This window comes from Bos taurus, chromosome 11, assembly GCF_002263795.3.
Source record: "Bos taurus isolate L1 Dominette 01449 registration number 42190680 breed Hereford chromosome 11, ARS-UCD2.0, whole genome shotgun sequence".
NCBI lineage: Eukaryota > Metazoa > Chordata > Mammalia > Artiodactyla > Bovidae > Bos > Bos taurus.
Window position 1 is genome coordinate 73260529 of NC_037338.1, and position 26527 is coordinate 73287055.

The 26527-nt window shown below is 39.4% G+C and overlaps 1 protein-coding gene across 1 annotated transcript in view; it reads left to right on the plus strand.

Moving 5' to 3' along the window:
* The window catches only part of HADHA (hydroxyacyl-CoA dehydrogenase trifunctional multienzyme complex subunit alpha), a 42284-nt gene that overhangs the window by 3898 nt on the left and 11859 nt on the right, over nt 1-26527 (plus strand). The window contains exons 2-12 of the mRNA NM_174335.3: nt 1538-1579; nt 1673-1743; nt 3026-3159; nt 8313-8451; nt 9409-9528; nt 10864-10966; nt 13893-14015; nt 14481-14599; nt 16575-16631; nt 21648-21757; nt 25984-26118. Of these exons, the coding sequence (NP_776760.2) occupies nt 1538-1579; nt 1673-1743; nt 3026-3159; nt 8313-8451; nt 9409-9528; nt 10864-10966; nt 13893-14015; nt 14481-14599; nt 16575-16631; nt 21648-21757; nt 25984-26118 (1153 nt within the window). The remainder of the gene's footprint in view (nt 1-1537; nt 1580-1672; nt 1744-3025; nt 3160-8312; nt 8452-9408; nt 9529-10863; nt 10967-13892; nt 14016-14480; nt 14600-16574; nt 16632-21647; nt 21758-25983; nt 26119-26527) is intronic.

Below are 26527 nucleotides of genomic sequence, written 5' to 3' on the forward strand. Positions count from 1 at the left end.
TTGGTGATGGACAGGGAGGCCTGGTGTGCTGCGGTTCATGGGGTTGCAAAGAGTCAGACACGACTGAGCGACTAAACTGAACTGATACAGATATAAAAAAGGAAGAGTGATAAATACAGATGATACAGATTGCAAATAATGGAAAAGCAAAAGGAAGTTTATCATTAGTGAAACAGAGGCACTGGAGATTGAGGAGATGGCTGGCTTCTCCTATCTTAATTTACTTTAGTGTAGCACTTTGATTTACAGGTACTGTTATAATCATTACATCACTTCTACTTCTATCTTTGTAAGAACACTGAAATGCTCTAAGAGACTTATACATGGCCATACAGCTAGTGAATGGTAAACTTGATGGTTGAACCCAAGGCTTGGGACTCTCAGGTCCTTTGTCTTTGCCCTGTGAGTACTGATTTGGATTGCTTAAAGAAAAAAATGCAGACAGAACCGGTGATCACCCCGCTGTGGTTCTGGCACCATCTACAGTTTTCTTTCTTTAATAGCACGTCGTTTGGCCTTTAAGGCAGTACAAAGCTGCTGCTTTTCTGTGCCTTCTCTTCCCCTCCTTTAAAGAACTGCAGGATGGAGAGACTTGCGGAGTCTCTGATGCGCCTTGATTTTACTCTTCATGACACTGGGAAGTCCATCTCTCCATAAAAATGCAAGAGGACCCGGCTGGAGAATGTGCTTGAGATACCTTTGGAATGCATTTGGAACTGACGTTACAGATTGCTTTGTATCAATAGATTATTTATTGTCTTAGTGTATTTGTTTCCTATTGTGGCCCTAAATTTCCACAAACAGCATCTGAAACAATACAAATTTATGATCATACAGTTATGGACATCAGAAATGAGTCTTACTGGGCTGAAATCAGAGGTATTGGCAGGACTGAGTTCATTCTGGACGCTCTAAAGGAGAATCTGTTTCCTTGCTTTTTCTAGCTTCCAGAGGCTGCCTGCATTTTTTGACTTCTTCATAGCCAGCAGAGTGGGTTCTCATGCTGCCATCTTCTGGTTCTTTTGCCTTTTTCTGCTCCTTTATAATTACACTGTATAGCTGAATAATCCAGGCTAATCTCCCTGTATTAAGGTCAGCAAATTAGCCACCTTCATTCCATTTGCATCCTTTATCTCCGTTTGCCATATAACCTAACATACTCAATTTCTGGGGACATGGACATCCTTGAGAGGCCATTCCAACTACCACATTTAGTATCCAGGTAATCATATGACCTGATAATTGAAACAAAAAAGATACAGTAATAGTCACAATAATGATCTGGAACACTTTGTTCTAATTTTGGTTTTCTTGTTGTTGTAAACTCCAGCGTTGTTATATGTAGCAGGTATTATAGAAATTCATGAATTTCATGAATTTGAACAAACTCCAGGGGATAGTGGAGGACATAGGAGCCTGGCATGCTGCAGTCCATGGGGGTTGCAAAGAGTTGGACACGACTTAGCACCTGAACAACAAGCAACAAATAGAAATTCTGTTTTGAAAATAATTAATTGTGAAATACGTTTCCTTACAGGTTATATTTGCCGCAGTTTTACAAGGTCCTCTGCTTTGCTGAGTAAGTTTGATTTCTCAGTGACATGCTTTCATTGCTTTTTATACTTATTTAGCCATAAACATGTTTACAAATAAGTTTTCCTTCTCTTTTTAGCCAGAACCCATATTAACTATGGAGTCAGAGGGGATGTGGCAGTTATTCGAATTAACTCACCCAATTCAAAGGTACCTAATTTAATTCACTGCAGTTTATTTCTACTCACTGCATTCATTAACGCATTCCTGAATGGCAGAGAAATAAAACCACTAATTTGACGCTAATCTTGTCACATGAGTTTACAGTTTTGATAGAGTTTGAGAACTTGCCCACAGGATGCAGTTTTCTGCAGCAGACATCCTTGTTTAAGAATTATTTCTAGTTCACTGTAGAGGTATCAGATTAACATCAAGGATTAATACATGCCTTCTGTTACACTGTAGAATTATAAGATAGTTTATTAGATAAGAAGCCAAGTGCAAGCTTTGTTTATAAGAATTAAAATTGACCTACTTGTCTTAACTATGAGGTTCTTATGTCAACTTTCTTAACCTGCCTGACATGAGTCATTACTCATAGTAAGTTGACTGAGTTAAATGTCATTAAGGTTCCTGAGGGCCTTGAATGACTTGGTGCAATTCATGTTATCAGAAATCAAATTCCACTCAAAATGGGGCTTCATTTGTTTTTGGCAACTTCAACAAAATATGCAGCATTAATCCAATCTTTTGCCAAGAAAAGCTATATTTGAGGAGCTCATGCTTTCCCCCCACCTAAAGTTGCTGTAAAGATTTCCTGTTTCAGAAATCTTGTTACCAGAGACCTAAATGAAGTAGGAGGACCTAGATGCAAGCAATTAACATCTAACACAAATTAAGGAAAGTAAGAGCCAGTCCCCCTCTCTAGAGTGAGGTTGGCATTTACTGAGCAGTGATTCAGACTTACGGTATTTTTTCAGTATTTTCTAAGTTAAGCATTTTTCCTGAACACAAATATAACAAATGCCTATGGTTGGACATTTGAAAGCGATTAAGAGGAAAATAACAATCATTCATACTCCAAACCCCAAGATAACCACTTTTAACATTTAATCTAGTTTCAGCAAACAGTATTCTAAAAATTAAGATCATACTATTTGTCTAATTTTGATTCTTTTTTTCCCTTAACATTATACAAATTTTTTTCCATGCTGATAAATGTAGACTTACTTTATAGCCTGCATATGATTCAAACTCTTAGGACTATGAGTTCCTCCTTTAAGGAGAACTATTTTTTAGAGGGAGGCATTGGCCAAAGCACCTGAATAAATAGCTGCTGGCATGTTGGTTTGTTTATTTCCCTATTTCTTTTAACAATGTATTTCTCCTGGGTAAATATATTTCCTGTAATCAAAATAGCCTTGGGTGGTGATTTGTATGTCTACTACATCAAATTTAAACCATTAGATTTATGTGTATTTCCCTTTGGCAGGTGAATACTCTAAGTCAAGAACTGCATTCAGAGTTCATGGAAGTAATGAATGAAGTCTGGTCTAGCAGTCAGATCAGAAGTGCCGTCCTTATCTCAACAAAGCCTGGCTGCTTCATTGCAGGTGCTGATCTGAAGTAAGTTTCAGAAAATTTGAAATCACATTTTATCTTGGCTAAAGGTATGTTTTTTAGGCCTTATCATTTCTCATTTGAAAAGAAAGTAGAAGTAAATTTTCTCTGAAAGTTACTTTTTGTGTTATTTTCATGAATATAAATAAAGTTGATAGAGACTTGTTGCTTAAACCTTATAAGACTGAATCCAGCCTTTCTTTAAAGAAGTTGAAAGTAGTTCAAGGAGCAGTATTTGAGTAGAATAATTACTATAAAACCAAACTAACAATGAGATGCCCTTTTTTCCCTATCTGTCAGACCAGCAAACATTTAAAAGTTTGAAAATATGATGTTAGCAAAGACTTGGAAAAATGAAAAAGTTGAGTGTTACTAGGACTGAAAATTGGTATAGCCACCTTGGAGAACAATTTGATAAAATTTAGTAAAACTGAAAATACATGTATCATATAATCTGTTCTAGGTATGTATGCTGGAGAAATCCCATCCTTTGTTTTTTAGGACCCATACATGCATAAGGATGTTCAGTCCTGTGTAATTTACAATAGTGAAGAATTTGAAACAAACTAAATGTCAGTCATGAGGGTAATAGATAAGTAAATGTGGAATATTCTTAAGATAAAATGCTATAAAAACAATTCAAAGGATCTAACTAGATCTACAGCATAATGTTAGAACTCAAAAATATGTTAAATTAAAAAAAGCAACTTGCAGAATATTTGGTACAGTATATAGTTTATGTAAACATTTTAAAACAACACATAAAATACTTCTCTGTATTATTTATGGATACAAATACACAGTTGGTCTGAAGATTGTACTGCAAGTATATGATAATGGATGTTTCAGGGTAAACGAAGTAGCTGATAGAACTTGAGGAGGTCAGAGAATACTTTACCAATACAGCTAATATTTTCTTTCTTTTTTTCATGATATAATATATGTATATATAACTTTTTTACACTTTAAAGCAAAAATAAGGAGAGATGGTATCTTAGTGTTTGTTTAACGGGTTAAAATGTTGACAGTTGTTAATTCTGTAAAAAATAGGTATTTGTTTTATGATTCTTTGAAGTTTAGGCAATGATAGCCAGCATTATTGGCTTAATAATTTGTATTTAAGGTACTTGTATACTTTTAAACATTGTTCAGTATGGCTGTGAGGAGATATCCCACATCCAAGGTAAGGAGCAGCAGCTGCACTTTGCTGGAGCAGCTGTGAAGATATCCCATGTCCAAGGTAAGAGAAACCCAAGTAAGACAGTAGGCACTAAGAGAGGGCATCATAGGGCAGACAGACTGAAACCACAATCACAGACAACAAGCCAATCTGATCGCATGGACCACAGCCTTGTCTAACTCAGTGAAACTAAGCCATGCTGTGTGGGGCCACCTAAGATGGACGGGTCATGGCGGAGAGGTCTGACAGAATGTGATCTGCTAGAGAAGGGAATGGCAAACCAGTTCAGTATTCTTGCCTTGAGAACCCCATGAACAGTATGAAAAGGCAAAATGATAGGATACTGAAAGAGGAACTCCCCAGGTTGGTAGGTGCCCAATATGATAGTGACGATCAATGGAGAAATAACTCCAGAAAGAATGAAGGGATGGAGCCAAAGCAAAAACAGCACTCAGCTGTGGATGGGACTGCTGATAGAAGCAAGGTCCAATGCTGAAAAGAGCAATATTGCATAGGAACCTAGAGTGTTAGGTCCATGAATCACGAAAATTGAAAGTGGTCAAACAGGAGATGGCAAGAGTGAACGTCAACATCCTAGGAATCAGCGAACTAAAATGGACAGGAATGGGTGAATTTAACTCAGATGACCATTGTATCTACTACTGTGGGCAGGAATCCCTTAGAAGAAATGGAGTAGCCATTATAGTCAGCAAAAGAATCTGAAATGCAGTACTTGGATCCAATCTCAAAAACAACAGAATGATCTCTGTTCGTTTCCAAGGCAAACCATTCAATATCACGGTAATCCAAGTCTGTGCCCCAACCAGTAACGCTGAAGAAGCTGAAGTTAAATGGTTCTGTGAAGACCTGCAAGACCTTTTAGAACTAACACCCAAAAAAGACGTCCTTTTCATTATAGGGGACTGGAATGCAAAAGTAGGAAGTCAAGAAACACCTGGAGTAACAGGCAAATTTGGCCTTGGAGTACAGAATGAAGCAGGGCAAAGGCTAATCGAGTTTTGCCAAGAGAACACACTGGTCATAGCAAACACCCTCTTTCAACAACACAAGACTCTACACATGGACATCACCAGATGGCCAACACCAAAATCAGATTGACTATATTTGCAGCCAAAGATGGACAAGCTCTATACAGTCAGCAAAAACAAGACCGGGAGCTGACTGTGGCTCAGATCATGAACTCCTTATTGCCAAATTCAGACTTAAATTGAAGAAAGTGGGGAAAACCACTAGACCATTCAGGTATGACCTAAATCAAATCCCTTATGTTTATACAGTGGAAGTGAGAAATAGATTTAAGGGACTAGATCTGATAGACAGAGTGCCTGATGAACTATGGATGGAGGTTCGTGACATTGTACAGGAGACAGGGATCAAGACCATCCCCAAGAAAAAGAAATGCAAAAAAAGCAAAATGGCTGTCTGAGGAGGCCTTACAAATAGCTGTGAAAACAAGAGAAGCGAAAGCAAAGGAGAAAAGGAAAGATATACCCATTTGAATGCACAGTTCCAAAGAATAGCAAGGAGAGATAAGAAAGCCCTACTCGGCAATCAATGCAAAGAAATAGAGGAAAACAATAGAATGAGAAAGACTAGAGATCTCTCCAAGAAAATTAGAAATACCAAGGGAACATTTCATGCAAAGATGGGCTCAATAAAGGACAGAAATGGTATGGACCTAACAGAAGCAGAAGATATTAAGAAGAGGTGGCAAGAATACACAGGAGAACTGTGCAAAAAAGATCTTCATGACCCAGATAATCATGATAGTGTGATCACTCACCTAGAGCCAGACATCCTGGAATGTGAAGTCAAGTGGGCCTACAAACAAAGCTAGTGGAGGTGATGGAATTCCAGTTGAGCTATTTCAAATCCTGAAAGATGATGCTGTGAAAATGCTGCACTCAATATGCCAGCAAATTGGAAAACTCAGCAGTGGCCACAGGACCGGAAAAGGTCAGTTTTCATTCCAATCCCAAAGAAAGGTAATGCCAAAGAATGCTCAAACTACCGCACAATTGCACTCATCTCACATGCTAGTAAAGTAATGCTCAAAATTCCCCAAGCCAGGCTTCAGCAATACGTGAACCATGAACTTCCAGATGTTCAATCTGGTTTTAGAAAAGGCAGAGGAACCAGAGATCAAATTACTGACATCCGCTGGATCATCGAAAAAGCAAGAGGGTTCCAGAAAAACATCTATTGCTTTATTGACTATGCCAAAGCCTTTGACTGTGTGAATCACAATAATCTGTGGAAAATTCTGAAGGAGATGGGAATACCAGACCACCTGACCTGCCTCTTGAGAAACCTGTATGCTGATCAGGAAGCAACAGTTAGAACTGGACATGGAACAACAGACTGGTTCCAAACAGGAAAAGGAGTATGTCAAGCCTGTATATTGTCACCCTGCTTATTTAACTGATATGAAGAGTACATCATGAGAAATGCTGGGCTGGAGGAAGCACAAACTGGAATCAAGATTGCCGGAAGAAAGATCGATAACCTCAGATATGCAGATGACACCACCCTTATGGCAGAAAGTGAAGAAGATCTAAAGAGCCTCTTGGTGAAAGTGAAAGAGGGGAGTGAAAAAGTTGGCTTAAAGCTCAACATTCAGAAAACTAAGATCATGGCAAATAGATGGGGAAACCGTGCCTGACTACTTTTTTGGGCTCCAAAATCACTGCAGATGGTGATTGCAGCCATGAAATTAAGACGCTTACTCCTTGGAAGGAAAGTTATGACCAACCTAGACAGCATTTTAAAAAGCAGAGACATTACTTTGCCAACAAAGGTCCATCTAGTCAAGGCTGTGGTTTTTCCAGTGGTCATGTATGGATGTGAGAGTTGGACTATAAAGAAAGCCGAGCACCGAAGAATTGATGCTTTTGAACTGTGATGTTGGAGAACTCTTGAGAGTCCCTTGGACTGCAAGGAGATCCAACCAATCCATCCTAAAGGAGATTGGTCCTGTGTGATCATTGGAAGGACTGATGCTGAAGCTGAAACTCCAGTACTTTGGCCACCTGATGCGAAGAGCTGACTCATTGGAAAAGACCCTGATGTTGGGAAAGATTGAGGGCAGGAGGAGAAGGGGACGACAGGAAGGGAATGGCAGAGACAGTTGGATGGCATCCCCGACTCAATGGACATGAGTTTGGGTAGACTCCGGGAGTTGGTGATGGACAGGGAGGCCTGGTGTGCTGAGGTTCATGGGGTTGCAAAGAGTCGGACACCACTGAACTGAATATTGTATACTCTTCTTTGTTTATGTACAGTAATTAGAAATTTATAAATATTCTGTTTATTTTTTGAAAAAAGCAGAGTTATCTACATCAAGGACTTTTTCTTTTGCCTTGGTTATTCCAGCCTAGCAAGACATTGATGTACCTAATAGTAGCCACCTAAATCCTTAGGAAAGTACTTGCAGCTTCTGTGAGGCTAGCTGAGCCACTCCCAGCACACAGGAAATGTGACAGGAAATCAGTTATCTTTGATCAAAATGAAAAACCCACAGCTTAAATGTGTTCAGAAACAGTTAAGTAGCAAATGAAGGAAACTGAAATTAAAGGATGTTGAGGAAACATTGTTGTAAGAGAAGCTTTTTTCTCTGTCATTTCCACTGATGTTCAATCTGAAAGCTACTGATAATTAAAATGTTTAATCTGATCATGAAAATATTTACCAGAAGATTTGTAATCTAATGATTTGCTATCAAAGCAGATATAAATTATTCACCATGTTTTGTTCATGTTCCCTGAATTTTGTAGAGAGATGATGTCACTGATATTAGTGCTATCTGAGACAAAATCATTCTTCTTAAACTTCTGAGTATTTGAAGACTCACTACCAAATATTGATATATGGTACAATAAGGTTATGGTGGATGAAGTACTGAACAAAGTGAGTTATAGTTTTTTTTTTTTTCTGTTCTCTGTTTTCATGTTTACTACAGCATGTTAAATTCTTGTACGACCTCTCAAGAAGTAACGCAAATATCACAAGAAGCACAGAAAATGTTTGAGAAACTTGAGAAGTCCACAAAGCCTGTCGTGGCTGCCATCAATGGATCCTGCTTAGGAGGAGGACTTGAGGTAACAGATTTCTTCCAGAGTCATCGAAACGCGGGCCAGCTCATTGTTGGGATCCACCAGCTGCAAACCTTTAGGCCACTGTTTTGCCTTAAGAAAAGCTCTTGAGGGCGAGTCAGCTTTTTCTGAGTCATTAAACTTCTGGATAGGTTTTTAGTCTTAGTCTCATGGCACTGAGCAAGCAAATCAGAGTGGCACGTTTTCATTTATAAATTAAGAAGAGTTGAACTGGATCCCTAAGTTCCCTTTCAAATATAAAAAACCTTGTTCAAGTTTGCAAGGCAAAAATTCATAAGTGCAGTTCATGCTCTTGAGCTACTTTAGTTAAGACAGCATATAGTGTATGTCGTGTGTTCTGTGTGTAGTAAAGACGATAAATAACACAAGGTCTGAGAGAAGAGATATTTACCAGACTGGAACACATAGAAAAGAAGGAGGCGGGGAAAAAAGAACATTTTTTGGACATTTATCACGTGCTGGGTTCTATACTAGCCACTTTCACACATTAATGAAGGAAAGCTGTATCTGGTTCTAAAAGATAAGCAGAATTTGATTAACGAGAAAACAGTGGCAAAACATTCCACATGTGGCATGATGTGAACAAAGACAAGGATAACAAAGCCTAATTAGGATACCATAAGTAGGCCTACTTGTTGACTGAAGAGTCTTTATAGGGTATAGGGCTTCTAAACCTGAGATAATTGTATGTGCATTTCTCTATTGAAAATTTCCATAGTTTTTAGATAATCAAGGGGATCTGTAGCCCTAAAAGAGTTTAATAACTTAGGAAAGACAAATGAAGGAAGCCAGAAAGGTAAATTCTAGAAAGCATCAAATGCCAGCCTAAGAAATTCTGTGGGCACATTCCTGCCTTATAAGTAATTTTTAGACCCTCACATATCCTAAGATGCTATAAAACTAAGTTTTTTAACATTCTAATTTTCCTTCATTTGTTTGAAGCTTGCCATTTCATGCCAATACAGAATAGCAACAAAAGATAAGAAAACAGTATTGGGTTCCCCTGAGGTCTTGCTGGGAATCTTACCAGGAGCAGGAGCCACACAAAGGCTGCCCAAGATGGTGAGTTTAAGATCTCAATGTGAACTTGAGATCTTCAGTCCTATATATCCATTTGATCTATTTCCTCTTGTACAGAAGGTATTGTATGTGTACTCATGGTAAAATTTATAAACCAAATAAAATATGAATATATGAGATTAATGTCTGTTTATTTTTTTAATTCCTTAATCAAGATGATTGATCACGGGCCTTTGTTAGTCCCTAAAGAAGGGAAGAGATAAATAACATACATGTCTTGCTTTCTGAAACCTAACAGTTTAATTTGTTCCTTCTCTGCACAGTACAATCTTATCAGCTTTTCAGATCCTTGTATCTTATCTCATGATAACTATAAGAGACAGACCTTTTTTTTTGGCTGCACAGCATGTGGAATCTTAGTTCAGCGACCAGGGATCAAACCCTCAACAGTGGAAGTGCAGAGTCTTAACACTGGACCACCAGGGAAGTCCCTGGACGATCTCATTGTATTCTATAAAACCCAAAGGGACCCATCCGGCTTTTGAATTATTAAGAAGGGGAAGGACAGTGAGACCTGGAGGCTGCAGAGCAATCTTAACATCAAACATGAGGACCACCTGAACCTCATAGCCTCTGGCACTATAGATTCTTCAGGAAAACAGCAATCACTCCACAGAAATGCTCTTTGGAGAGAAGTTGATATGAGTTGGACACACAAAAATGGGAAAGCTTATGGTATTCATTCTGATTAAATAGTGTGTATTTCTTCATAGAAATTGTCAAGAGGATTTATTGAAAGAATGAATATGCCTATATGTGTGTAAAAAATATAGCTGAGTTTCTTTGTTATTGCTGGAAGCGGGGGGGCATTTCCATCCCCTACCAGGGATTGAACCTGGGCCCCCTGCACAGGTTGAGAGTACAGAGTCTTAACCACTGGACCACCAGGGAAATCCCAAGTCTGAGATCCTTTCTAAAGACATTTTCAACACAATGAAGTTTCTCAAAGTCTCTACTAATTCCATTGTAGGAATTTTAAATATTATACAAATGATAGAGAAGAAACTCAAAATGACATAATTGTACAATTTTAGAAAACATGAATTTTTTTTCTCCACTTTATCAATCCATAAGACAGAAATCCTACATACTGAATTAAAATATACAAAGGTGTTTTCACTTCAAGTGGAGGTTTCTAAAACTATAAGTTACCTGAATGTGTATCTGTATAAAATTTCATTATTTGATATACAGCATGAAAATCTGTTTTGACTTTTCTTATTTTAATAATTATTTTGCTCAGTTGTATGATTTGTAAATTGTAATTGTCACTCTGATATTTTTCCCCTTCTACTCAAATCCTTGCTTGCCTGTTAGGTGGGTATACCTGCTGCTTTTGACATGATGCTGACTGGTAGAGGCATTCGTGCAGACAGAGCAAAGAAAATGGGACTGGTTGACCAACTGGTGGAACCACTGGGTAAGTGTTAACATGACTCAGAATTGAGCCTTATGAAGTTATATATTTTCTTAAAAGTGTTAATATCTTGAATATTGGTTAAAGTGAAATTCATATACTTAAGAAATGAGTCATTGTATTTCTCTACTGATGAACAATATTGAGCATCTTTTCCTGTGTTTATTGGCCATCTGCTATATGTCTTCTTTGGAGAAATGCTTGTTTAGATCGTCCACCCACTTTTTGACTGGGTTGTTTGCTTTCCTGATATTGAGTTGCATGAAGGTGAAAGTGAAAGCCGCTCAGTCGTGTCCAACTCTTTGCAACCTCATGGAATTCTCCAGGCCAGAATACTGGAGTGGGTAGCTGTTCCCTTCTCCAGAGGATCCTCCCAACCCAGGGATCAAACCCAGGTCTCCCACGTTGTGGGTGGATTCTTTACCAGTTGAGCCACCAGGGAAGCCCAAGAATACTGAAGTGGGTAGCCTATCCCTTCTCCAGTGGATCTTCCTGACCCAGGAATCAAACCAGGGTCTCCTTTTTTGCAGGCAGATTCTTCACTGAGCTATCAGGGAAGCCCCTACATGAGCTGCTTGTACATTTTAGAGATTAATTCTTTGTCAGTTGCTTTGTATTCAGTTATTTTCTCCCATTCTGAAGGTTGTCATTTCATCTTGTTTATATTAATCATTTCCTTCACTGTGCAAAAGCTTTTAAGTTTTATTAGCTCCCATTCATTTACTTTTGTTTTTTATTTCCATTACTCGAGGAGGTAAGTCAAAGAGGATCTTCCTGCAGTTTTTGTCAGAGAGTTCTGTTTTTCTCTAAGAGTTTTATAGTTCCTGGCCTTACATTTAGGTCTTTAATCCATTTTGAGTTTATTTTTGTGTGTAGTATTAGAAAGTGTTCTAATTTCATACTTTTACATGTAGCTCTCCAGTTTTTCCAGCACCACTTATTAAAGAGGCTCGCTTTCTCTTTCCTCCATTGTAGTTTTGCCTTCTTTGTCATAGATTTCTTGACCATAAGTGTGCAGATTTACTTGTGGGCCCTCTGTCCTGTTCCATTGATCTATATTTCTGTTTCTGTGCCACTACCATACTGTTTTGATGACTAGTTTGTAGTATAGTCTGAAGTCAGGGGCCTGATTCCTCCAGCTCTGTTTTTCTTTCTCAAGATTGCTTTGACTATTGGGGTCTTTTGTGTCTCCATGCAAATTTTAAGATTTCTTTCTTCTAGTTCTCTGGAAAAAGCCATTGGTAATTTGATAGGGATTGCATTGAATCTGTAGATTGCCTTGGGTAATATAGTCTTTTTGACAATATTGATTCATCCAATCCAAGAAAATGGTATATCTTCCCATCAGTTTGTGTCATCTTCAGTTTCTTTCATTAGCATCTTATAGTTTTTAGAGTACAGATCTTTTGTCTCCTCAGTTCCCTACCTTTTTTCTGAGACCTCAACCTCATATATGTTAGAAGCTGTTTTTCTTTTTCAGTCTGTTTATATTTCTTTGCCATATATTCAAGTTTCCTGATTTTTTCTTCTTCACTGTATAATTTGCTACTAATCCAATCACCTGTATTTTTTGTTTCAGCATTGTTGTTTTCTCATATTTAGAAGTAACATTTGATTCACTGTTAAATCTTCAATTTTTCCTTATTATGTTTCTGTTTTCCTCTATCTTCTTGAACATACAGCATGAATTTACAGTAACCTTTCTAACCTTTGTATCTGCTTATTCTATCTTTCCATTTCTGCGTCTGTTTCTATCAGTCAGTTTGTCTCCTAGCTATAGGTCATTTTTTCTTACTTTTTTTCATGCCTTTATGATGGCTCTCTCCCTGACCTCAGATAGTTTCCTCTCATGCATGTGTAGAATGATAACTTGGCCAGAGTTTCAAGGGGCCCCTCTGTAGATCTCTGAAGTGCTTCTTTTCTATAGTAACTGATCTCCCATATTCTTCCATAATTCCAGCATTATGACTTCCATGGACCCTGTGCACTTTTGTTATTCGGAAGTTAGTGACTTAGTTCATTTTTTGTCTCCTCCACAGAGGCTGAAAATAGGGAAGAGTTTTTAAGTGTGGCTCTTACAAGCTTTTGATTGAGAGCCTGATGGGTGTGTGTTTTCAAAGGCTGTACAATCAGCCTTTGGGGTTTTTGAGTCTATCTTTTTATTTTCCTCCATTCAGTAAGTTTGGTGTCAGGCAAAGGCCTCAGGTGAAAAGTCAGTTGATGTTTTTGGCAAGTTCCTCTCTCTCTAGAAGTACTGCTATGCTAAACATTATGACACTATGGGAGATTACACTCTAGCTTCCAGCCTCTTGCACCACCTTAGAACTTCACAGATGTTCCATGCAGGAAAACTAGCTTTGTGTTTGATTTTTACTAGTTCTCACCTATTGTATGTGACCACCAAAAGCTCTGATCATTTCACGTTCTCTCAGTAGCATCCTTCTGCCTGAGCCACATCCAGTCCTCAGCCCATGCCCAAAATCAGCACATGCCTGCAGAAAAGAGAATGTCCGCAGTTCACCTCTGACAGGCTCTTCCCTCTCTGGAATTCTATTTATATAACCTTTGTTGCTTCTACAGCTCTCCAGTATCTTTACAGATGTGATTTTGCAATTAACTTTTTTCCAGTTTTGCAGCGAGAATACAGGTCTCATGAAACATAATACATCCTACTCAGAAGTGGAAGCCAGATTTATGGGGCTTAAGATTTGTTTTCTCCCTGGAGTAGGTTGTTACACCTTTGCTCAGCATGACTTCTCTTTTTGAGTCCATAGTTCATGACACTGCCACCCACCAGTTTCTAGTTTGACTTAGAAAACTGTGCTGAAAATGGGTACAAGTCTTTGGCTTTGGTTTTCCTGGGGTTTTGCCCACCTGGGACTGAGCCAAGCCTGACTGACATTCCAGTCTGTTGTGTTCATCTTTACAGGACCAGGAGTAAAACCTCCAGAGGAACGGACAATTGAATACTTAGAAGAAGTTGCAATTACTTTTGCCAAAGGACTAGCTGATAAAAAGATCACTCCAAAGAGAGACAAGGGATTGGTAGAAAGTGAGTGTCATTATTAAAAAACAAAGTCACAGCTTCTTTCCAGGGAATTTAATTTGATTTGCCATGAATTTGAATAAGGAAAAGATAAATGCATTGTTTACTCTTAAGTGTAAACTCAGCCTTAGAGGGTACAATAACTCTGCTCAAAGCTCTAGTCCTGGACCTTACATTGGTTAAAGACATTTTCAGAAAAAACTTTTTATTTTGGAAAATTTAAAGTAATACCAAAATGGAATAATATAATTGTGTAATAAATACCATGTGCCCAACACTCAGCATTAATACTTATCAACTTAAGTTTAAAGAAGTGCTTAGGTTGCAATTTAGATTGTGTATATCAGAGTAAAGAGCAGTTCTTACAGAGAGCTAGAATCACTGCATTTTTGTGGAGTTTACAGAACAAACTAATAAGGGAGGCTGGGCTCTTACCAGTAAGAAGCTAATAAATAGCATTTTACCTTACAGAATTGACGTCATACGCCTTGAGTATTCCATTTGTCAGGCAACAGATTTACAAAAAGGTGGAAGAAAAAGTACGAAAGCAGACCAAAGGCCTTTATCCTGCACCCCTGAAAATAATTGATGTGAGTCTTTACCCCATCCTCCAACATCTCTCATGTTTCTTCCCTCTGTCGAGAGCAGTACTCTTTATTGCCATTCTGCACCATGCATGCCAGCACTAAAGTTCTTCATGCTGCTGTCAAAATACTTAACTAAAAATAACACATGAGCACAGCAAGCTATGAGGATTTACAGAAATGGGTATTTGGGGGAAATTAGTGCCAGGCATACTTTTTAGTTGATGAGCTTAAAACTACCAGTTATAAACCAGGAAAGGAACCTATGTCTTATCAGTATAAGGCGGCCAGTAAAATATCAGGCATTAATTAAGAGATAGTCGAAACAAAATTAATGGCTGTATTTTGTCCTTAGTCAAAATGGTCATTACCTAAAATATCTCATCGACTCTCCAATGCCACAATTATGAAAAAGATGTAATGATATAGAGAAGCTCTGGAAAAGATAAGGGAGGATACTTAAAATCATCAGAGTTGAAGAAACTTCTGTCTAAAGGTAGACTTTAAAACTTATAAATTCTTCAATCTAGAAAGTCTAAGCTTTAAAGAACATAGGATCAAAGACTTCAGAATTGGAGACTGAATTGGTCAGCAAATATATTTGAGCCAAAGACACCAAAATACATTACTTATGAAACATGGTCCCCTACCCTCATTCACCTGATAGTCTGGGTTGGGGAGATTGAACACATGTATGTAATAAGGCAGATGTCAGGATAAAGGTTGGTATGCAGCTGCAGGGGGTTAATGCAGGTAATCAGGATAAAGGAAAATTGCTAAATTCACTGAGAAGGGAACAGTCCCTATAAGCCAGAGAAATTAGGTAGAGCTTCATGGAATTTGACTTGAGCCCTGAAAAACAGGCAGAGAATAGATGAAAAGAAAATAGTGCCAGGTAGCGATGGGCATTTTGAATAAAGTTACAGAAGTTGGAAAGCATGAGGCTCTTCAAGAAACATTAAACGAGATCAATTTTTGTGGAAGGATTATGAAATGTCTTCAGGCAGGCAGACTGAGGCTATATTTTAGAAGATAATGATTAAGTAAGAAATTTGACCTTTGTCCTACATAGGGCATAGAGAACCATCTTCATGGTGGTGAGTAAAAATGAATTAGAAATAGACAAAGTAGAACAATGAACTAGGAAACTATGCTGGTAATTCAGACTTGAAGTTTGAATAAGATCCTGAGATAGAATAGTAAAAGTGAAAATACGGGGGTAGTAAGAGACTTGCCAAAGAGAAGAGTTCAGTTTTAGAAGTGTTGAGATTAAATATTTCAGGAAGTTCAAGCAACAGTAGTTTAGACAGAGAAGTCAGTTCAGGATATAGATTTATTTATTATTTTTTTAATCATCAATAAATTATGGTGCTTGAGTACACAGTTATTTCTTTTATACTTGCCTTTGTACTTAGGATAGTACTTAACCCCAAATGTTAAATTGGATTTCACAGAGATCATGATTAACGTGGTAAACTAAATGATGTTACTGAGGATGGATGAACAGAGAAGGAGAAAGGGCTGAAAGTGGAACTTAGGGGACCTGCTCATATTTGAAAAACAGGAGACGAGCTGGATGAATAATTTGAGGAGGAGGGAAGGGAGAGAAGAGGAAACGGTAAACATACTATTGAACTCAGAAAGGGGTGACAACAACTCTTTCTCTGACAAAATAACAGGATTCAAAGGATAAGGAGGTAGGATTTGAGCTGTGGAACCTCTGTATGCTTTTCATGTTCTGACTTTAATTCTCTTTCCTTCTATTTTATTTCCTCCCATTTTATGCTAGGTTTAGCAGTAGCCTTAGAGATGGAGAATTAACTGTCTTAAGTAATAAGGCACTCAATCCTCTTCTCTTTCTCACTTCAGTTTAGACTTCTGACTTTTTGAAGACTAACAACACTAGCCATCTTTTTTCAGCATTACTGTACATCTCAACAGTCCATTCCAACAAGGAACAAGTGCTCTCTGTGTTTTTTAGGTAGTGAAGACTGGAATCGAGCAAGGGAGTAATGCTGGCTATCTCTCTGAATCTCAGGTAAAATTATTTCCTTTCAGTGTTTTATTATTGGAGACAGGAAAACCAAGATCTAAAATGCTGTGTGTAAAACTGAAAAAAGATAAACTATTCAAAGTCTAGTAAAAAATATATATGTATTTTCTTCTGGTGGTTGTCATTTCTTCTGATTAATCTCACTGAGCCAGTAGATGCTGAGAAAACCATAGTAGTCCCCGGATGTTGGGTTGGACAAAAAATTTATTTCAGTTTTTCCATTAAGATGTTATAGAAGGACTTCCCTGGTGGTCCAGTGGTTAGGAGTCCACCTGCCAATGCAGAGGACACAAGTTCAGTCCCTGGTCAGAAGGATTCCATAAGCCATGGGGCAGCTGAGCCCATGCACTATAGAACCCATGCACTGTAGAACCCATGAGCCGCAACTGCTGAAACCCACATACCCTAAAGCCTGTGCTCCACAACAAGAGAAGCCCCACAGTGAGGAGCCCAAGCACTCCCAACAAGAGAGTACCCCCACTCACCGCAACTAGAGAGGGCCCATGGCTGCAACAAAGACCTAGCACAGCCAAAAATAAAGCCATTTAAAAAGGATGGATTGGCCAAAAAGTTTGTTGGGGGGAGAAAACCCCAACAAACTTTTTGGCCAATCCAGTATTTGAACTTGCTCTCAGTAACGGCTTCCCTTAATTCCCTTGTGGCTTAGCTGGTAAAGAATTTGCCTGCAGTGCAGGAGACCTGAGTCCAATCTCTGGGTTGGACAGATCCCCTGGATAAGAGAAAGGCTACCCACTCCAGTATTCTGGCCTGGAGAATTCCATGGTCTATACAGTCCATGGCGTTGCCAAGAGTTGAACATGACTGAGCGACTTTCACTTTTCACTTGTGCTCAGTAACGAGGGTATAACTAGGAAAAGCAGAGACAGAGTTATAATCCTTTCAAAAGGAATCGTTTGGACTTTTTGTTCTGTGGATGGGCTGGTTTCATTATGACATAATGAATACACTGGTAGGGAAATATGATTCTTACTTGTTAGGCCTAGAGATAAAACAATCCCAGCCTCCCTTTGGTAAACTAGAAGGGAAATTTTTTGCACCCACTAAAACAAGAAAACAGAGTGACTCAGGAACCAACCTCACCCCTTCCACTTACTAACAAGTTGGTGGATCATAAATTTTAGTGGATTCAATTGTTTTGAAGTTTTAAGCAATCACTGAAGAATGATTCAGTTCAGTTCAGTTAGTCGCTCAGTCATGTCCAACTCTTTGCAACCCCATGAACCATAGCACACCAGGCCTCTGTCCATCACCAACTGCCAGAGTCTACCCAAACCCATGTCCATTTAGTCAGTGATGCCATTCAACCATCTCATCCTGTGTCCTCCCCTTCTCCTCCTGCCCTCAATCTTTCCTAGCATCAGGGTCTTTTCAAATGAGTCAACTCTTTGCATCAGGTGGCCAAAGTATTGGGGTTTGAGCTTCAACATCAGTCCTTCCAGTGAACACCCAGGACTCATCTCCTTTAGGGTGAACTGGTTGGATCTCCTTGCAGTCCAAGGGACTCTCAAGAGTCTTCTCCAAAAAAAAAAAAAAAAAAAGAGTCTTCTCCAGCACCACAGTTCAAAAGCATCAATTCTTCGGTACTCAGCTTTCTTTATAGTCCAAGTCTCACATCCATACATGACTGCTGGAAAAACCATAGCATTGACTAGACGGACCTTTGTTGACAAAGGAATGTCTCTGCTTTTCAATATGCTGTCTAGGTTGGTCATAACTTTCCTTCTAAGCAGTAATCGTCTTTTAATTTCATGGCTGCAGTCACCATCTGCAGGGATTTTGGAGCCCAAAAAAGTAAAGTCAGCCACTGTTTCCACTGTTTCCCCATCTATTTCCCATGAAGTGATGGGACTGGATGCCATGATCTTAGTTTTCTGAATGTTGAGCTTTAAGCCAACTTTTTCACTCTCCTCTTTCACTTTCATCAAGAGGCTGTTTAGATCTTCTTCACTTTCTGCCATAAGGGTGGTGTCATCTGCATATCTGAGGTTATTGATATTTTTCCCGGCAATCTTGATTCCAGTTTGTGCTTCCTCCAGCCCAGCATTTCTCATGATATACTCTGCATATAAGTTAAATAAGCAGGGTGACAATATACAGCCCTGACGTCCTCCTTTTCCTATTTGGAACCAGTCTGTTGTTCCATGTCCAGTTCTAACTGTTGCTTCCTGACCTGCATACGGGTTTCTCAAGAGGCAGGTCAGGTGGTCTGGTATTCCCATCTCCTTCAGAATTTTCCAGACGGTAAAGCGTCTGCCCGCAATGTGGGATGTCTGGGTTTGATCCTTGGTTTGGGAAGATCCCATGGAGAAGGAGATGGCAACCCACACCAGTACTCTTGCCTGGAAAATTCCATGGACTGAGGAGCCTGATAGTTTACAGTCCTCGGGTTTGCAAAGAGTCAGACACAATTGAGCGACTTCACGTTCACTTTCAGAATTTTTCACAGTTTATTGTGATCCACACAGTCAAAGGCTTTGGCATAGTCGATAAAGCAGAAATAGATGTTTTTCTGGAACCCTCTTGCTTTTCCGATGATCCAGCAGATGTTGGCAATTTGATCTCTGGTTCCTCTGCCTTTTCTAAAACCAGCTTGAACATCTGGAAGTTCATGGTTCACGTATTGCTAAAGCCTGGCTTGGTGAATTTTGAGCATTACTTTACTAGCGTGTGAGATGAGTGCAATTGTGCGGTAGTTTGAGCATTCTTTGGCATTGCCTTTCTTTGGGATTGGAATGAAAACTGACCTTTTCCAGTCCTGTGGCCACTGCTGAGTTTTCCAAATTTGCTGGCATATTGAGTGCAGCACTTTCATAGCATCATCTTTCAGGATTTGAAATAGCTCCACTGGAATTCTATCACCTCCACTAGCTTTGTTCGTAGTGTTGCTTTCTAAGGCCAACTTGACTTCACTTTCCAGGATGTCTGGCTCTAGGTCAGTGATCACACCATCGTGATTATCTGGGTCATGAAGATCTTTTTTGTACAGTTCTGTGTATTCTTGCCACCTGTTCTTAATATCTTCTGCTTCTGTTAGGTCTATACCATTTCTGTCCTTTATTTAGCCCATCTTTGCATGAAGTGTTCCTTTGGTGTTTCTAATTTTCTTGAAGAGGTCTCTAGTCTTTCCCATTCTATCGTTTTCCTCTATTTCTTTGCATTGATTGCTGAATAGGGCTTTCTTATCTCTCCTTGCTATTCTTTGGATGATTGCTCTTCAGTAACACAAAAGGTATCTGAGGAACTCAGGACAAATTCCAGAGAAAACTTTCTTTATCCTGGGTTGCTTACCACAGTGCACTCTGATGAATTCCTTTACATTATCACCAAGTGCAACAACACATACACATATGTACACTAAGATTGAAGCATGTTTCACAAAATAATTAGCCTGTACACTGTGCTCAGTATTTTCTGTCGGTTCTACTTATTACAACGCACTAAATTGGTGTCCACTGATGGATTTCTGCCTGTAGTTTGAAAAATCACTGACTTACTGAATAGAACCTACTTTACCAAGATTAGCAGAACATTGTTTCATGTTCTATTCAGACATGAAGGTAGCATTATTAGCAGGGGTTCCTCCTTTGAAATGCTATTTGTAACCATGTAATTGAACCAGTAAATTCTAGTAATGTTGATGATGGTAATAGCTAAAACCCAGTCATTTTACAAGTGCTCTCATTGACTCCCTACAACAATACTGTAAAATAGGTATTGTTTTTCCCATTTTAATGATGAAGAAAGCTTCACAACTGGGAAATGGCAGGGCCAGGCTTTAAACCCAGTTCTTTCAAATACAGATTCTAAATCTCATGATCTTATCCACTAACTTGAGACTTGTTCTCTGTAAACGTTAAGATACATTTAAAGTGGTAGATGATGAAGAAGGAAATGGCAACCCACTCCAGTATTCTTGCCTGGAGAATCCCATAGACAGAGGAAACTGGCAGGCTACAGTCCATGGGGTCGCAAGAGTTGGACACGACTTAGTGCACTGTCTCACCCCAGAGATCCTGCCACATATACCACAAAAACCAAACATCCCCCCAATGACCTTGGCCCCACTGTTCCAATCACTCCCAGGTGGGAATTCAGGCACATGTTCACAGAGGTCACAGACAACATACATACGGTTCTGTTATGTCCCATATATTACCCTTTCATGTCCCAAGGAAGACATTTTCGCTTAGAGATTTTCATTTAGTGTAGCTTTAAAAAATCTTGTGTTAAACTTGCCTCCATCTTTTTCTTGGGTAAGGACAACCCAGAAATGGCCCTTTGTGTCTGTGATGTGGCCATTCACAGCTTTCTTGATAGGCCTAGTACAGTCTTGAGAACAGGGTTGCTGTATGCTGAGTGTCAGACGGTAGCTCTTAGCTTTGCCTATTTTAGGTAGTTATGCTGTGCATTTTTTATTGGTGTACCATGTTTGATTTGTCCCTAATACCTTTGAAGTTTTTCTGAGAAATGAATAATGCAACATGAACTTATTAAAATACATTTTAAGCCTTTAAAAAATAAATAAAGTGGTAGATGACACATGGGGCAGCCTACTACCTTGGAAAGAGAACTGAAGTTGGGAATCATACTGCCCGGGTTCAAGTTCGCTTTCTGCCCCTTTGAGGCAGGGTAGCTTTGAGCAAGGTCACTTAATTTCTCTGAGCCTCCTCTTCCCAATCTTTAAAATGAGAGTGGTGGTTGAGATAATTGGCCCACTCTAGTTCTGTGAAAAAAGTTGCCACAACCTCTGATGTGGAGAATCTTGAGAGCTCGTTATATCCAAAACCTTGCAAAGCAGTCATCAGAAGTACAGATGAGGAGAATGAGAGAAAGACCCTCAGTAGGAATGACCGACTTCTGCAGCTCAGGACCTGAGGCTTTGCACATGTTGCCCCTGCTCTGCAGAGGAACTGACCCGAAGGAATCCATGTCTCCAAGACTGGGAAGCTCTACCTTTTCTTCTTCTCCTTTACTTTCCAGACATTTGGAGAGCTTGCAATGACCAAAGAATCAAAAGCCTTGATGGGACTTTACCGTGGTCAAACCCAATGCAAGAAGAATAAATTTGGAGCTCCGCAGAAGGAGGTTAAGTAAGTTCAGCTCTGCCTAGGAAGTCCCTGTGGATTTCAGCACATGCTAAGCTCACTGATGCCTCAGTCTTGCCCTAAACTGCTTTTGCCCTCATCGGTATATACCCCTATCCTACCATGGACTTCGTGGCTTTCAGAGCTGTGCTTGTGCTGAGTTTTCTCCAGACCTCTCTGTTGTTGTTTAGTCCCTCAGTCTTGCCTGACCCTTTTGTGACCCCATGAACTGTAGCCCACCACACTCTTCTGTCCATGGGATTCCCTAGGCAAGAATACTAGAGTGGGTTGCCATTGCCTTCTCCAGGGGATCTTCCCAACCCAGGGGTCGAACCCATGTCTTCTGCATTAGCAGGTGGATTCTTTACCACAGAGCCACCTGGGAGGCTCTCCAGACTTCTCTAATGGCTCCTATAGAGGCATTCGTGTGTCACCATTGATGTCCCCTAGAAATCTGGTTTAGGTTCCCGCTTCCTAAACCAAATACACACATTATGTCCTGATTGATGACCTTGTCTATCCCTGTGACTTGAAATACCATCTCTGGGAATTCATACATTTCCCTCATTAAAAAACATAAAGCCTTAGAAATTCCCTGGTGGTCCAGTGGTTAGGACTCCAAGCTTCCACTGCCAGGTGCCTGGGTTCAGTCCTTGGTTGGGGAACTAAGATTCCACAGGCCTCAGCACAGCAAAAAACAAAACAAAACCATAAAGCCTTATTCTAGCCACTAAAGACTTGTCCTTTGTTTCACTTGTAGCCTAAATATTTGAGTCCCCTTACCTATTTCCTATCTATTCTCTTTAGCGAGGCTTTCAGTGTTATGCTGCCTAAATAGGTCTTCAGCATCTGAAGTTTAATAATGTCCCTAAACTCACCCTCTTGCTCAGTGGTTCTTAACCTGGGCACTGTTGCCACTAGGGGACATTTGACAATGTCAGGAGACATTTTTAGGTGTCACAACTGGGGAGGGAGGGATGAGACTGGCGTCTGGTGGCCAGTGGCCAGGAATGTTGCTCAACATCCTGCAGTACATAGGAGAGCCACAAAACAAAGTAACCAGTCCAAAATGCTGGTAGTGCCAAGGTTGAGAAACACTGTCTAGCTGAATTACACAAAGGGGCTTGTGAAAGCAGCTAATGTTACTTCCTTCTCCTTTATAACCTCTCTCACCTTCAGTGAGATTCAAATCTAAAGCAGAAGAGGAAATCAGTAAGAAGTCCAGGTGAGACAGATAAGATTCTTGCCAAGAGGACTGATTTCCAAATTAGAATATGAAATACAATCTTCACTGCTTGTCCAGAACACATGGTGATCAGTATCAATCTGTTATCAATCTGTATCAATTGGTATCAATCTGCCTGTGAACCACCAACGTTGGCAAGTATCTCACATTCAGTGGCTGAGAGCATTTACTTCCATGTTGCAGTGGCATGATGATAGCACTTCAGTCTGTACTTCTTCACATATCCTATAGAAATTTACCATTAAATTTTAAATTATAAGTATTTACTTTTAAGAAACCTAGTTAGCCACTCCAAACTCTTATTCTAGTCTGCGTGTAACTCTTAGTATTTTAATATGTATGATACCACCCAGAGAAGCTGTTACTGTGTACTAATACACAGAAAAGACAGGCAGCATGCGTATGAAACCCATGGAAGAAGAAACCAATGAGAATCAAAATACTTAAGCTTATGAAAACTCTGCCCCACAACCTCACAGTGCAAAAGAAAACTGTAACAGAATGCTCCCAGACTTGAATTCTGTGACCTTAAGTAAATATTTGCTATAAGAAAAAGAATTACTTTGAATCAAAAATTTTCAAAAACTCAGAACTAAACAGACAGAAAAACAGGATGATGTAAGAGTTGACCTAACTTGAGGAAATAAATTGAAGGAAAAGATAACATCGTGTTAGAAATGAAGAATAAATTATAAGGTATGCAGGGCAGACTAGGTTGAACTGAAAATGTAATAAATTGAAGAAAGGGTGTCCTCCTTCCTGCTTCCCTAGTTATCAGTAATAGTTCCACTTCTGTTTCTCTAGGCCTCTTCCCTTTGACTTTGGGGGGTAATTTGAATTCCTTACCTATTTTCTCTTTTCATAAAATATTTTTTTATATGAAGAATGCATTCTTATTATCCTTTTTTAAAAAACTTTTTAAATACTAGATGAATCTGTTTTGTGTTTATGATTTGAATGTTTTATTAATAATATAAAAGGTCTATCAGTATGGATCCTGTAACTTGCTCTTTTTAGTCGGTGGTACAACTTGGAAGAGAGACTGTGTATGATGGTTACATACCAGTTAACTTGTTCCTTTTCATCGCCTACTGATGGACTGGTGGTTATTCCCAATTTTTTCATTATTGTAAACATTACATGACTCTTCATCCTAGCATATCATCTTATGCATAAGTCCATTTCCTTGGAGTAGATAGTAGAATTACTGGGTCATAGAGGATACAATTTTTGGTTTTAATACATTTGACCTCCTAGAATGGGAAAGACTAGAGACCTCTTCAAGAAAATTAGAGATACCAAGGGAACATTTCATGTAAAGATGGGCTAAATAAAGAACAGAAATGGTATGGACCTAACAGAAGCAGAAGATATTAAGAACAGGTGGCAAGAATACACAGAAGAACTGTACAAAAATCTTCACAACCAAGATAATCACGAAGGTGTGATCACTCACCTAGAGCCAGACATCCTGGAATGTGAAGTCATGTGGGCCTTAGAAAGCATCCCTACGAACAAAGCTAGTGAAGGTGATGGAATTCCAGTTGAGCTCTTTCAAATCCTGAAAAATGATGCTGTGAAAGTGCTGCACTCAACATGCCAGCAAATTTGGAAAACTCAGCAGTGGCCACAGGACCGGAAAAGGTCAGTTTTCATTCCAATCCCAAAGAAAGGCAATGCCAAAGAATGCACAAACTACCACACAATTGCACTCATCTCACACACTAGTAAAGTAATGCTCAAAATTCATCAAGCCAGGCTTCAACAATACGTGAACCGTAAACTTTCAGATGTTGAAGCTGGCTTTAGAAAAGGCAGAGGAACCAGAGATCAAATTGCTGACATCCACTAGATCATGGAAAAAGCAAGAGAGTTCCAGAAAAACATCTATTTCTGCTTTATAGACTATGCCAAAGCCTTTGACTGTGTGGATCACAATAAACTGAAAAATTCTGAGAGGGGAATACCAGACCACCTGACCTGCCTCTTGAGAAACCTATATGCAGGTCAGGAAGCAACAGTTAGAACTGGACATGGAACAACAGACTGGTTCCAAATAGGAAAAGGAGGACGTCCAGGCTGTATATTGTCACCCTGCTTATTTAACTTATATGCAGAATACATCATGAGACATGCTGGGCTGGAAGAAGCACAAGCTGAAATCAAGATTGCCAAGAGACATATCAATAACCTCAGATATGCAGATGACACCACCCTTATGGCAGAAAGTGAAGAAGAACTAAACAGCCTCTTGATGAAAGTGAAAGAGGAGAGTGAAAAAGTTGGCTTAAAGCTCAACATTCAGAAAACAAAGATCATGGCATCCGGTCCCATCACTTCATGGGAAATAGATGGGGAAACAGTGGAAACAGTGTTAGACTTTACTTTTTTGGGCTCCAAAATCCCTGCAGATGGTGATTGCAGCCATGAAATTAAAAAACGCTTACTCCTTGGAAGGAAAGTTATGACCAACCTAGATAGCATATTCAAAAGCAGAGACATTACTTTGGCAACAAAGGTTCGTCTAGTCAAGGCTATGGTTTTTCCTGTGGTCATGTATGGATGTGAGAGTTGGACTGTGAATAAGGCTGAGCACTGAAGAATTGATGCTTTTGAAGTGTGGTGTTGGAGAAGACTCTTGAGAGTCCTTTGGACTGCAAGGAGATCCAACCAGTCCATTCTGAAGGAGATCCGTCCTGGGTGTTCTTTGGAAGGAATGATACTAAAGCTGAAACTCCAGTACTTTGGCCACCTCATGCGAAGAGTTGACTCATTGGAAAAGACCCTGATGGTGGGAGGGATTTGGGGCAAGAGGAGAAGGGGACGACAGAGGATGAGATGGCTGGATGGCATCACCGACTCGATGGACGTGAGTTTGAGTGAACTCTGGGAGATGGTAATGGTTTATTGGATGATAACCTGGGCAATCCCACTTTTTACTGAATTAAGAGCTTTTATCAAAAGCCGTTTCATCCTTTCCTTTCAGGCAGCTTGCCGTTCTTGGTGCAGGGCTGATGGGAGCCGGCATTGCTCAAGTCTCCGTGGATAAGGGCCTACAGACCATACTTAAGGACACTACACTGCCCGCGCTGGGTCGAGGACAGCAGCAGGTGTTCAAAGGGTGAGCCTGCTCTCTCTGCCTTTGCTGGGAGAGTAGAATGTGTTTTGATTTTCACCATCACAGTTTGCTTTTTCCTGAACATGATCTGTACTGGATACTCCATATTTAAGTCTTATTTCTTTGATTTTGAGAAACACTAATTCCTTCTTTCACTTTTTTTTTTTTTTTTTTTTTGCTGTTGTTGCAGACAATGTTATTATAAATCATTAACATCATTGAGTCTATAGTCTTTGAGTGCAGAAGAGAAAACCTTATGTATTAGATGTTTTTAAATATCATGTACGTTATGCTTTGGTATCAGACTAGAAATTGTCCTATTTGTGAATTTTAATTGCTGTATTGTTTTAGAATATTGAAACAGCATGACTGGGTGTGTCTATGGAGAGAACTGAGGTTTGGGATATGAGGA